The 14,028-nt window shown below is 45.3% G+C and overlaps 1 protein-coding gene across 1 annotated transcript in view; it reads left to right on the top strand.

The window, feature by feature from the left end:
- The window catches only part of kremen1 (kringle containing transmembrane protein 1), a gene marked incomplete at its 5' end in the record, with an annotated part of 50,755 nt that extends 36,949 nt beyond the window's left edge, over positions 1 to 13,806 (top strand). Inside the window, 6 exons of the mRNA XM_079221782.1 lie at positions 3,992 to 4,116; positions 5,808 to 5,961; positions 6,328 to 6,660; positions 11,131 to 11,373; positions 11,933 to 12,017; positions 12,792 to 13,806. Coding sequence (XP_079077908.1) covers positions 3,992 to 4,116; positions 5,808 to 5,961; positions 6,328 to 6,660; positions 11,131 to 11,373; positions 11,933 to 12,017; positions 12,792 to 12,951 — 1,100 coding nt within the window. The 3' untranslated portion in view covers positions 12,952 to 13,806. The remainder of the gene's footprint in view (positions 1 to 3,991; positions 4,117 to 5,807; positions 5,962 to 6,327; positions 6,661 to 11,130; positions 11,374 to 11,932; positions 12,018 to 12,791) is intronic.
- Between the last annotated feature and the right edge of the window lie 222 nt (positions 13,807 to 14,028).

Below are 14,028 nucleotides of genomic sequence, written 5' to 3'. Positions count from 1 at the left end.
TGAAATCCTCCAGTGTTTCAAGTGTGATTATAAAGCCGAGACTTTAAAGGTTCATTGCTCCTTCAGGCTTCATACTCTCTCCCTCTTACCTCATCTTCTAAGTGAAAATATGTGGCCCGCTGTGCAGGGTGGATACAGGCAAGCAGAGTCTGGCTGTTCAGAGCAAATCTATTTTGAAAAGAGAGACGTATTAAAGTCCTGTAAAAAAAGAAAACATTACTCCAACTCTCCCTCTCTCCACCTCCATGCCTTTCTGATTTATTTCTTGGCTTTACCCTCTAGATGTCATATACATTTATAACCCTAATTATGTTTCCTTTAAAACCCTGTCGCTTACGTCCCCCTCTTCTTTTTTCTTTTCTCTTTCTCCGTCTCTGATGTGTTCGGGGTTTGGGCGATGTCGGCCAGGGGCGTCTCGTTTTCCCAACACGAGACAGACACCCATGAACTTTGTTGTGATGCATTGTGGGAAGGCAAACTAACTGCTCTCTTCCGAGCTAAGGCAGCAGGCTGCCAGGTTTTGTGATGAATCTGGCTGCAGTCGAGCCTTGTTTAGTTCTCTTGTGTCTGTTTTTTTCTTTCTTCTCTCTCACCCCCCTCCCGCTGTGATCTCCTGAGGTTTTCAGAGGTCTGGTCCGGGCTGACTGGAGCATTTGTGCACCTTGTGTTTCCTCCATTTCTCCCCTTTGGCTTGTTAAAGTCTGAATTCCACCGACAGCTTTGAAGTGTGTCGAATGTGTTTGTGTGTTGTTTTAATTTTTATTGTACGCGGAGATATTTGCACTTGTTGCGCCTGCACAGCAGATGTTTTTAAGCAACAACACTTGGCTCTGGAGGTTTCATTTCAATTTTACGCCAATTTCTTTTACATTTTTTTAAATATATAAACGCTGCATGCAGAGGGAACGTGCAGTGCAAGCAGAGGACGACGTCTTCTTAGTCTCCAGTTCCATAAAAAAAAAACCCTGCGGTGCTCTGATGTGATACGATCCCACCACCTGCTGCTCTTCAGACGGCGCTTCGCAGCCTCTGGGACGAGGAGAGGACAAAGACCGATACACTGACTGTGGCCTGCAATCTTCCTGTCAAAGCAACATGAAAAAGGGAGCACTGCTGCCTTTAATCTCGCCGTTGAGCCCTGCGGTGGCATTTTTCTCCTCCGCTTTTTCCAAAAGCTCCAGTGGTACCTGGCTGCCTGCCTTGCTCGGAGGGAAGTTGCCGGTTCCCAACCAGGTGTTTATCTCTCCCCTCTTCTCATCTCCACCCTCCCGCACACTTCACTTGGCTTAATCCGGCGTATACTTGAGGGCGCGGATATAAAAGAAACCGCTGTCAGAGCTGTCCCGTCTCACCCTGAAAATGTGAAGATTCTTATTACCGTCATGTTTGCCTTCAACCCGACACATAATCCGGCCCTTAGTTCTGCAAGTGTGCGCCGCGGAGTCTCGCTAAATGATTCAAACAACCGGTTTTAATCCATTTATAAAGCTTTGGCATGCTTGTGGCTGTGAGAAAAAAGGAATATTCCAGATGATTTATTGCTGGTCTAAGGACTTCGTGCTCTTGGAGCTGCCGCAGCCAAAATTGCAGCTGCAGCCAGAATCTCGCCGGTCACTTGACGGTCAGCGATCGAAGGGGTGAAGTTCGGAGAGCGGCCCTCTCTCCGCCTCTCCGCTTCCCCCTCTCCCCTCCCTCACGCTCCCATTCCGTGGCGGACATTCTTGCGGAATCCCGAACATTTTCTCCCAAAAGCCCTTTTGTGCCTCATTCTTACATAAACAGCCAGAATCGGCAGCATCTGTTGCGCAACGCAGAGGCTCTTTTCGTGCCGGCCAGAAGAAGTGAACATTGGCAACAACTGGCACCCCAACACACAGTTTACATGTGTGGTCTTTATCGAGGTTACTTCAGTTCATGGAGGCAGTTTTGAGTGATACACCGCAACAATGATGTTATACATATTCAGATTGCATGCTAATCCTTTTTGTCTTTTCTTCTTGCCAACATATTCCTCAAGTGTAACACCGACATGCATGTCAATTTGAGTGATTTCCTGTTTCTTTCTGCCAAACAAAACAAACAAAACAAACAAAACTGGGGACCATTTGTTCACTGGTGGAAATTGCTGTCATCGGACGAGCAGCTTTCAATGTGCAAATGTTTGAGGAGGGAAGACACGGCGCTGAGCCGCTCCAGAGATGTTCAGTGCTATAGCACAGTGTTCAGAACCAGGGGACCAGCGGCTCACACCGTCCTCGGGTTTGTTTGTCAGACTTTGTAACTTCCGCAAAAGCAGGACATGTAATATCCAACTTATGATGAAAAGTGGCTCACAAATACACAGGGGGAACGGCACTGCAGAGCTTTCTGATAAATTGCGTTTGCATTCATGTTTAAATTTCTCATAAAGAAAAAGAATCGGATTTTACCTTTTTTTCTGCAGTGATTTGATTTCAAGCTCGGAGAAATAAAAATAAAAAAACTGCAAGAATTTCAATTTAAAAGCTGGAAGCGTCAGCCTGTTTGAGCCCTGTGTGAAAGTTGCTTCATAACTTGTTTCGCTAAAAGAACTAAGGCTGTTTTGGAACGTCACATGCTTCGGATTTTTGCGTCGACGTTGTGTCTCCGAGCATCGACAACTATTTTGGACTCTGTCCTGTTTGCCCCTCTAGTCTTTTCCTAATGAGCATGTTTGTACCCTACGGTCGGATGACACAAATTCCAGTTAGACTGAAGAGCCTTGGGCGCAGATAATTTTTTCGTACTTTCAGCGAAAATAACTTACTTCTGTTTGTCAAATCCGTTTCATCTCAAAACATGGAAATGAATCGAGAGCAAGTCTGTTTTTAAAAATCGCATTGATAAACAAATCACAAGTGAGCCATAGGCCGCCGGAGCTATGACCTTGAATTGAAAGGCTTTGGAGTGTTAAACCACTGCCCTGGATTGCATAGTCTATCGATAAATACACAGTGGATTAGGGGACAAACACAATCTGAGAAGGTGTCATCATCCGTCTTCCATCTGCATGGTCTGTGATCCATCTGAGATTGTCGGCCTATTTGTGTCATCCAGGTCTCACCGAACAAAAATGTTCATGTTCGGTAGTTATTGATGTGATGGGCCTCAGCAGCTGTCTAAACCAAAGCGGGTATTTAAAAAAAAAAAGAGTCAACCTGAGACGTGGAAGTATGTAGTTGCTGCTTTTAATGTTTTATGAAAGCTCGGCCAAAGTGTTCCTCAGATAGCATTCCAGATCGTAAAACTTTATTTTTACAACAAAGTTATTATTGCCCGTGCCCTAATATCCCTGTTCTCTTGACTTCTACCTGCCTTTAATGAAGACCGAAGGTGTCGGACTTGGCCTCCCTCCAGATGTTCCTATTTGTCCAATGCCGTCTTTTTTCTTCTCCATTTATTGGCACATCAAACTCTCACCACACACACACACACACACACTCACGCACGCGCGCACACACACACACGCACACACACACAGAAAGGATTTTGTTTCTAAACTGATGTGACTTGCTCTCACATCTGACAGTTTACATTTTCTAGATTCCAGTTTTCTCTCTCTCTCTCTCTCGCTCTCTCACTCTCAAACATCCACGTCCCCTTCACCCTCCTCTGCCTCCTCCTCCTCTTCCTCTTTTCTTCGGGGGCCAAATTGTTGGCAAATTCACACCAAAACATTCAAACAGAGGGCCTGAATACTTTTTGAGTTTGTCACCACAGCTTGTTCTTTGGGAGCGGGGTCTAAGAGGCAAAGTGTCAGGCACAAACTAGATTACAAAGCTTCGCCATTGCCATGAAGCGCATGAGGGTTGAAGGCATGCTTGTATCCCCTGCAATGAATCTATGTGGGAATGTTGCATATGGTAATCCAAATGACCTTTTCTTTACGCAGGAACTGCTGATAACCCGCTTATGAGGACAGATTGCATCGAAGTTGTTTGTGTGTAACTTTATTTCTCTTGTCTCCCGACAGTGCCCGGCAACTTGGGCTGCTTCAAAGACAGCGGTGACCCTCCGACCCTGTCCGGCACCAGCGAGACCTCCAACAAACTCACCATCCAGAACTGTATTAGCTTCTGCAGGAAGCAGAGGTACAAGGTGAGATCAGAATCAGAACCATTTATTCGCCAGGTATGCTTACACAAACAAGGATTTTTTTCTTGGCGGAAGGTGCATAACATTCGATATTAGATGAGACAATCAACGACAACCACAGTGCAATAGATTATCAATTATGTATAAAATAAAGTACTCAGACAAACAAATAATTTGAACCCAAAGTGGAAATACACGAACCTGCAACCAAAGAGATGATCAGCATCATATCTTAACACAGAAAACACTCAAAACATTGCAAACTATTGACTGGAAAGTTCGAACGTTTGCCCTAATTGGACGAAAAGAACAAGTCACCAGTCAGTTGCCAGTTACTTGTCTCAAATAGACACGAGCTGGCTCCGGCAATAGTCAAGCGTTTATGTAAATCATCTGCGTTTACTGGCAATTTCCTGACAGTTATCGCCATGGTGCCAAGTGCAGTTTATACTCTCTTTATTCAGCCATTGAACGTCCTGTTTCAAACAGACCAGCGGAGGACAAATCATCGCAGCAATCAAGGCTGACAGTTGGAAATGAATGGTTATTAGCCCACTGGGCACTTCCTCTTCAGTGCGTTTTTTTTTTCTCCCTCATCTCTGTATCTGGCGTGCCCATTGTCCCAGCTATAAACAGTGCCAGGTGTCTCAGCAGATCCGGTTCAGCTCCATCTGCATTGACAGATACTGACAGACTCTTCCCCCACGCCACAATTCAGCAGATGTTACAGGATGTGGCGGCAGACTGGCATCGTTTGCCGACCCTCGGACCGCCAATGGTCACGTGAAACACCGGTGCCTCGGAAGTTACGCGTCCCTCGTGACTTTCCGACAAAGAGCACGCCTGATGAGTTAGACAGCAATACATCGCTTGTTTGCTTCCGCCAACAAGTATTCACGTCGGCGTCTGATTGTCATCAGACAGAATAATGCAACAAGGACTCAGCTTGATAACGTCTTGGAGCTCCATAAATTCCGATTTCCCATGACAAAAGACGCAGAGTGGGAAATGATGCAGCACCTTCAGCCGTGTGAATTAATTTCGGGCCCTGAATGTGGGACAATGGTGTCCTTTTTGAAAGAAGGACAATAGCTCTTTTGAGAACAAGCAGCCAGAGGTCGTGATGTGCGAAGTTTTTTTTTTTACGTCTCGCATTCCCCCGCTCCGGCGCTTTCAGGAGCGGTTTTGCTCACAGTTCTGATGTGAGCGATGGTTAGGTGATACTTCTGTGAGGTTTATTCTCTGCAGTGTGTTTGAAAGAAGGCTTCTAATCAGCTGAGAGGTCGTGCTTTTCCAGACTCCGATCACAGCATCTTGTAATCATGAGAGAAAGAGCAATTAGGGCATTTTAGACTCGCGGCGCTTTAATTTCAAAGAGAGAAGGAGCTCCATGCCGTGAACTGTTTACTAAGTGTTAACCACAGCCAGCTGACAGCACTTTTATTTGAACGTGTCGTGTATTTGCAAACGTATTATGCAAAGTTTGTGATGTAATCATGTTTAGTTTTATAGGGAGAACAATTCCATTTTTAATGTGTTCATCCACAAAGTTTGTCTCTCAGACTGTTTTCCTCGGCCGGCAACAACGCCAAATGGGTTTATAATGAAATGCATTATGGTCCGTCTTACCCAAAGTTTGTTTTGAATTGCTAATGCAAGGATTTGCATGACCTCTTTTGTTTTTTTTCCCGCAGCTCGCCGGCATGGAGTCCGGATACGCCTGTTTCTGTGGCAACGAAGTGGACCAGCGTGATCACGGCGAGTCGCCGAGCATGGAGTGTAACCACGTTTGCTTTGGCGACCACACCCAGCCCTGCGGTGGAGACGGCTGGGTCATCATCTTCGACAGTGAGTGTTGACTCGTGTTGCTGTGATCCTTTGAAATGAAATGATCCTTTATTAATCCCCTTGGGGAAATTCTTCTCTGCATTTGACCCATCCTTGGTTAAGGAGCAGTGGGCTTTATTGTAGGGTTTCCAAAGTAATAAAAGGTAAATCAATTGTACACATACATCTGTATCTGTGGTTATAACCATTAGTGCCCTTGAAAAAAAAAAATGACACCCACTAACATCTGACTTTGGCCTTAAGTAGGAAAAGTAACAATCGGCATTATAATTATTATCATCATCATCATACCTACAACCTTCTACAATTCCACAAGCTTCCAAAGCATCGCTGACGAGCTCTCTTTCTCTGTGCTCCTCCTTCCAGCTCGAGTTGGGGCCTGCGGTGGAAACTACTCCTCTCCGTCCGGAGTGATCTACTCCCCCGACTTCCCCGACAAGTACGGGGCCGGCCGCGTTTGCTACTGGACCGTCCACGTCCCCGGAGCCTACGCCATCCTCTTCAACTTCACCTTCTTCGAGATCTCCGACCAGACGGACATGGTGGAGCTCCTGGACGGCTACACCAACCAGGTGGTGGCGCGCTTCGACTGGCGCAGCCCGCCGAGGGAACTGATGAACGTCACGGGCGACTATGTCGTCCTGTACTTCTACTCAGATCGCACCAACCAGGCCCAGGGATTTGCTCTGCTTTACCAAGGTAGGACTTCACCTGCTGTTTGGTGTTTCAGCTGAGAAAGGTTTTGTAGAATGAAGAATGGGTTTGTAGAATGTGTCACAGCCGACACAGGTGCTAACTTATCTATGGCTTATCCCCAGAAGAGAACCCTATTTGATTCCTAGTTGGATCTTTTATAAAGGTTCCACCTGATACCCTTTCAGAGAGTTCTACCCAGAACCCAACATAAAGAGAAATATCTAGAACCATCTGTGAAAAGTTCTACCCAAAACCCCCTTTGAGAGGTTCCACAGAGAACCCTTCTGTGGTGTCATGGTCTCCATCTGAAAATATAGGAAATTATTCTGGATAGGACCTCCAGAGAAGGTTCTGGGTTCTTCTAAGGGTGCTAACAAGAACCGAGCCAGGAGTTTCTACCAATATTTATTTTATATCCCAAGGGTTTTATCAAGAACCTACCCAGGGGTTTCTATGGAGAACCTCTTTAAAATGTTACGGGTGTCATCAAGAACCCGCCCAGGGGTTTCCACCAAGAACCCCTTTATATCCTAATTTTTTTTTGTCTAGAACCCAACCAGGGGTTTCTACTGAGAACCCTTTTATATCCCAAGGGTTTCATCAAGAACCCACCTTGGGGGTTCTTCCAAGAAACCTTTAATATTTATTTTATATCCCAATGGTTTTATCTAGAACCCACCCAGGGTTCCTCATGAGGCCCGAAAGGGCTGTGGCTGATGTGGTGCAGCGCATCCCTCAACAATCATAATTCACAATCCCCGTTTTGGGGGGTGTGAGTTTGTAGGATCTTATAACACCCACACTTTCAATAATCCATGAGAAACTCTTTCTTCCAAAAAAGGGTTCTTTGGATGAAATGGGTTCTTAATGAAACTCTTAGTCTCATGAAGAACCCTTGAAGCATCTTTCATTGAAAAAAAGTGTGTGAAAAAAAATAATTATTCTAATGTTTGGTTTTAGTTCGAGCAAACATCCTGAACTACAGTACCCACCCTTCAAATCCCAGACAGCCACATTTACATAATCAGGTGCGTTCTGACTCACCGGCTCCATGATGGAGTTTTGCATGGCAGCCCTGGTTTCGTGGACTAACGCCTGTTAGCTGTGGCGAGGCAGTTGTCACGCTACTGGCAGGCCCTTTTCTCTTTTCATTTGCTAGTCAATGTCTCACAGCCCCGGGTGATACTGCATATTTAAATAATGTTTTGTTTTTTTAGCTCTCTTATCAAGCTGCAGCAGGCTGCTGTGCTTCTCCAGAGTGCTCCTTGGTGGATTGCACAACGAGTTTTTATGCCACCTACATACAAAACACAGTGATGCATCGCGCCCGTCTGATCATGATTTCACTGTAGAGCAGACACACAGCTGGGGAACCATAGCTGACAGAGAGCTGAAGACCTCACGGCAAATAATCTCTATCTCTCTCAAGACTAATGTGGAAAATGTAGAAAGACTAATGTGAAAACAGAAAAGCTGCCCTCCGTTGTTTTTGTATTACTGTATGTTCTCTCAGGCAGAGTCTCTGCGTGAGGAGTCTGAATGCACCAAAACACAATTGAATAGATTAATTTCTGCGGCATGATAGTGGAGGTGACATTCAAGCTCACAGCTCGCTGCACTGTGAGGCAATCTGTCCTCGCTCCTCCCTCTCTCTCGGCCTCCATTTGTAATCCCCTGTCATTTTTCTTGCCGCCGGCGTTATAGTAAAAACAATATCGGAAGGTCAAAATCCTCTCACCTCTGGACAGGCGCGATCCTTTACTGCTCACGTCTTAGTTCTTGTTTTGCGTGAAGCATCATGTGGCCAAGAAATGGAATCTGCCACATATGAGAAAAAAAGGTCACCTCCTGAAATAATAGGGTTTTTCTTCTTCTGAAAGATAGAGAGAAAAACACACAGTGACTTGGGTGCAGAGACAGCTAATAGAAACAGCAACCAAAACACAACAGCCAAACAAAGTTAAAGTCGAAGTAGAGGCACTAAATACATCTTATATGTCTCCTCTGTGGCACGCTGAGCGGTCAAACCAGTAATTTCAGAATAAATGCTCACAGATGACGTGGAGCGTTTCAGCTGAGCTCGGGTTTGAAGCGTGGTATTTTGTTTGCAAATGGGGAACATGTGGGAAGTTCTGGGAACATCGCAGTCAGGTTGAACTGTTATGTGAAAAGGAGGAAAACAAATCCCACACCGCTTCAACATCCAACCACCATTCACGGAAGACTGGATCAAATAATATCTCAAATTAGTTTTGGGGGATTTAACCAAGGTTGGACACAGGATGGGGTGGGTTTAATTATTCGGTTTGGAGTGCAGTACCTCGTCTTGCCACTAGGACTCCTCATTAATGCCGCTAAAGTTTCTGGCGATGAGTTTCTTCATACGACATGCTCACGAAGCTGCTCAGAGCAAAGAGAAGAGGAAAACATCATACATTTATATCATCAATATTACTGCATAATCCAGCAATGGCCACAAAGACACCATGTATTCATGGACAGTTTATTGTAAAGCTGACATGTTTTCTAAAAGCATATTTTTAGTAAACTGACATTTTTTATGTTTTTTGTGAGCTCACTGGATCCATATTAACTCGCCCAACATCAAAATATGGTTTTAAAAAGTCTGTTCTCCTGATTGTGAGCAGGCCCTTGTGAGTCATCTGGAGTGCCTCCAACTTCTCTAGTCTACTCTATCTAGTTTTAGCACTAAAAGGATTTTTGTGAACAATTATTCTTTGACAAAAAGCATACTGTAGGCGGCCTAAAGTAAGGAGTGACATATCTCCCCCAACCAGGCTAATTAGGAGCAACTTTCAGCTTCAGGATGCTTTGTGAATCCGGCCCGTTTGGAATATCTTAATTATTTCTGCTTTCATACTCACTTGAAAGAGATGTGAACTAATCCATCCATTCTTTGTAAAAATGTGTCTGGGGATGAATTAGGAAAAAATCTTATCTTACTTCTAGATGACTACAATCACAGATTGCTGATAGAAGAAGAACTTGAAAAATGTCTCTCCACCAAACCTCACTGCAAATTAACATGTCAGAAAAACAATAATGAAAGAGTCAAGTGTGACACGCACACAGTCCGTTTTTTTTTCTCAGAAGCAGGAAGAAAAGCTCTCAAAATCACACAGTGATTTTAAATAAATCGTGTCTATGTTTAGGAGTAAATGAAAGGCAGAGGAGATGTTATTTAGGATGCCGCTTCCCTCCGGGAACACATAAAGCAGTTGAAATAGCGCGCGCTCTCTGGCGCTGTTGTGTTTTATGAAGCAAAACTCTCCCACATCTGGTGCTGAGAGCAGCTTTAAAACAAACCCAATTTATTGCAGAACACTTTTTTTGAACGATGTCTGCAGCGGACAGAGAAGCACTCAGCGCCACATGTGTACGGCACGCGAGAGGTTTTTTTTTGGCCAAAAGTCGATCCGTTTCTTAACAAAAGCGGTTAATATGGAATATTCGCTCGCGCCTCGACAACAACGTGACGTATATCGCGTTTTACCGCTCGCTCGCTGCCACGGTTTTACCCACGGGAGTAATTAAAGGGGCGTTAAGTGATATGTGTCCTCAGCTTGTAGAAATTACATGGCAGAGCTTTTCCTCTTCTGGGTTCCTGCGCAGCGCTCAGCTCCTCGGAGCTGCGGAGGCGAATAATGCACGGAAATATAGTCCCAATTAAGAGGTGATGCGTCCCGTTGAAGAGAAGTGGAGCAGTAGTCCATTAAAAGGGCAATGAAGTGTATTAACATTAACAATATTGATCAGAAGAAGACTTTATTACTGGAGTCTATAACAAGTGTTCATGTAGTACAAGATGAATAATATGTTTCCTTCAGTAATGTAAATCCGCCATCCATCTTCACCCTTTTTCTTTTGTTTTACGCTTCACCATTCATGGATAGTTAAATGCAAATTACACGGAGCGAAACAAAGACTCATTGTTCACATTTGTCAGTGATTGTAATAAAAGTACATGCAACAGTGTTTTGTTGTTGTGGTGATTGACAAAAGCTTTTTTTTGTGAATTTTAATGCGGCAACGTTACAGTTTTGGTTCACCGCTCACCTCTGCATTGTTTTTCTTTTTCCTTTTCCTTGTGTAATAAGGTGATTACAGAACAAGTGAAGACAATTACATGGACACGTAAACAGCGAAGGGAGATTATACAAAGTACGACAAAGACAAATGACAAAAACAAATCTGCATTGTTCCTGCCCACATGTGGGCAGCTGTTTGTACGAGAGAACCCTCTCAGAACTCACTGCATGCTACCTGACAAAGTTAGAAGCGATCTCAGGAGCACAGTGGAGCATTTAGCCCGATTCCCCCACTTTTTTTTTGGAGGCCAAAAAGCAGACCCACAATGAGAGTGCACATTGGCCTGAACACGACTCCCAAGGGTTCTCGCTTTGACAATGCAGCACCGCCGCTGATCCCGCCGCTTCCTCTTTGTCTCCCCAGCGCTGAGAAGCCAAGACACCAGAACAATGGAGGCCGAGGGAGACGGGGTGGACGAGTTGGGCGACGTCTCCAGCACGCTGGCGCCCCGGCTGGCCGGCGGCGGCGTCACCGAGAGATCCAACAGCACCTCCAACGGACGTTCCTCCCAGATCCTCTACGTGATCACGTCCAGCCCCGGGAAACCGGAGCACAACATGCCAGGTCAGTGGGCTGGACGCGGCGAGACCACCGGCCACAGCGCTAGTACGTTAACACCCACGACACACTGCACCTCTGTCGACACCTCTGCAGGCATGTTGTTGTTGGATGCTTCAAGGAGCCCGAGCTCTCATTGTGCATGACCTGGTTTCTCTGGAAGTATTACAATCTTAGTTTGATGAGGACGCTTGTGGAAGCTTTGGCCCAGAGTGATTTCCCTCAATCTCGCATTAAAGTAATTCCACTTGACGCTTGTTTCTGTTTTTCCCCCGTCTGTGACTCACAGCTGAAGTTACTTTCGTGTCCCCCTGCTGATCACAATCAGGCCTCTTGTCAAACCTGTTTCACTGCTTTCTTCAAACATTACTCTTTTCCAAACTCCGAGTGCTCCGTCTCAAAGGGCTATCTGACGTATTTGCAGATGTGCACTGAGAATGCATCACCGTTTCTTGACAATTTTTCTGGATGAACGCCGCTAACAGGTGTTCCCAGCAGCGCTTGAATAATCCCCCGATTGCTAATCCTTTCAGCCCACTTCAGTTTGTTTTAATTACCGGGATTCCATACCTGATGTCTTGTTCCTGTGTTGCTGCCTCTCCCGCAGTGTGGACCATCTACGCCCTGGCCGCTCTCCTCATCCTGACCGTCATCGCCATGCTGGCGAAGCTGCTGCTCCACATCACAGTCAAGTAAGTATCAGAAAAAAAGATGAAAGAACAGTATGAGATTCACGCATTTGTTGAATTCTCTGCGGTTGTAGCGTTTCGAAAACAAGCGAAATGAGAACATTTGGGAATTCACACATTGAATAAATGCTAAGTGTGTGGTTATGAGTCACTTAGCTTTTATTCAATGTGTTAGCTTGGCTAAATGCAACTTGAAGAATTCCCAAATGTTCTCACTTCGCTGGTTTTCAAAACGCTACAACCGCAGAGAATTCAACAAATGCGTGAATCAAGAATAGAAGAATAAGAAGACTCTTACCTTCAAATCATTAGCGTTGTTTAATCATTTTCTTTAAGTCAAAGAACTTTACTTTCTTTCTTTTTCGAAAATAAATTATAAGTTTATAAATTCTCGGCTCTTTGTCCGTCATTCAATGTGTGTTATTCCCCATCAAAATGAATTTGAATAAATGCACCTTTCTTCATTTTTGATTCCTAAAAAACTGTAGGCTCATAAAATAATAATTGTTGTGATTACTATTTTATCAACTTTGCTGATTTGAGGTGAATTAAATTAATTCCTTTTTTTTAAGTGGAAGATAATAAATCCTACAAAAGCTTCCACCACTGTAATTAGTTAGTGTTTTTAATTAACCATATAGAAGGCAGTGAGACACTCTTTGTAAATCACTGTCTTTCCATGATTCTCTTTTCTAATTCCTCTGTTTCGCCTCCTCCCTTCTGTGCTTTCTCTTCTCCTCTTCTCTCTCCACCTCTTCTCCTCATTTCCCCTCTCAGGTCTCCGAACATCCCAACCGTCAGCGGTTCCGACAGCTGCAGCCAGAGCACGGCGTCCTCCGAGCCGTGGATCATCCTGTACCGACCCTCCACCATCTCCCTGTTCAAGAAGAAGCTAAAGAACCACCACGGCGACCTCAGCCCCCTGGTGGGCAACTAGCGCCACTGCTGTGCTCCACTGTTGACCAAAAACGCTACCGCCAACCCACCACTACTCTGTACGAGGGGCCGTCGGACGCCGGGCCGTCAGACAATGAAACTATATGAGGCGCTACGCCGCCAAGCCAACAACCGAGTGGCTAATGACAACTGACTGAGTGACTGCTAATTAATGGCCCGTGTGCCAACGTGGTCCTATCTCGCTCGGCACCGAAAAAGGTGTGGGCACGGGCGGGGCTGTCAGGGACCTCAGTGTGGGAGAGGAGAGCGATGGAGTAGATGGAGGACGCTTTTAACACGCGGTCAAGCTTCTCTAGTTCCACGGATGTCCCGAACGATCAGCACACCTCCAAAAAAAAACCCTTCCAGACTGCAGAGGGGAACAACAACAGAATAATGGCTAACTTCACTGATCAGTTTAGGATGCAGTGCGGTTTACCTCCTTCCTGGTGCTTCAGAGTCACAATGGCAACCGCATCTTCACGAGCATCGAGAAGAGGATGGAGAAGTGGAGTCTTTGATGCACATACACACACGTGGTGTTACTCAGCTTAACAGTTTTGTATAAACTCTTCTAACTGCCTCATATGGACGACAAACACTTCCAGCCAAAAAAAATCCTCCCATCCAAAGAGTTATATATTTATTTGTCCTTCTGATTCCATATGCAAGCGCTCTAATGTTTCCTCCTTGATTTGTTTGACTTGACAACTCGCTTTCTGAGGAGAGGGAAGGTAGATATCACAGCACTTTGGGGATGAATCACTTGCTATAAAAATGAAAAGATCACAGAGAGAGAGAGAGAGAGCGTTCGCCCACTCGTTCACTCGGCGCTCATGCGGATTCGGGCGGAGAGATAAGCAGCGTCGCTCACTGAGGGGGTTGGGCGGTGCAGTTTGCAGACAAACTGCCATTTAGGGAGGCTTGGGAAGATCTGAGGGCTTTTCTTGCTCGGTTGTGGGTGGGAGTCTTTCCGGTTTGATGGTGTTCAAGTGCCTTAAGGATCTCCTGCGCTCTTGCCTCAGCTGCATCACATCTGTTTCTTTCACGGGTCTCCCCTCACAAGAGTCGGCACTTC

The sequence above is a fragment of the Taurulus bubalis genome, assembly GCF_910589615.1.
Source record: "Taurulus bubalis genome assembly, chromosome: 8".
Lineage (NCBI taxonomy): Eukaryota > Metazoa > Chordata > Actinopteri > Perciformes > Cottidae > Taurulus > Taurulus bubalis.
The sequence above is the reverse complement of the archived record's forward strand: the minus strand, read 5'-3'. Positions and strand labels throughout refer to the sequence as shown.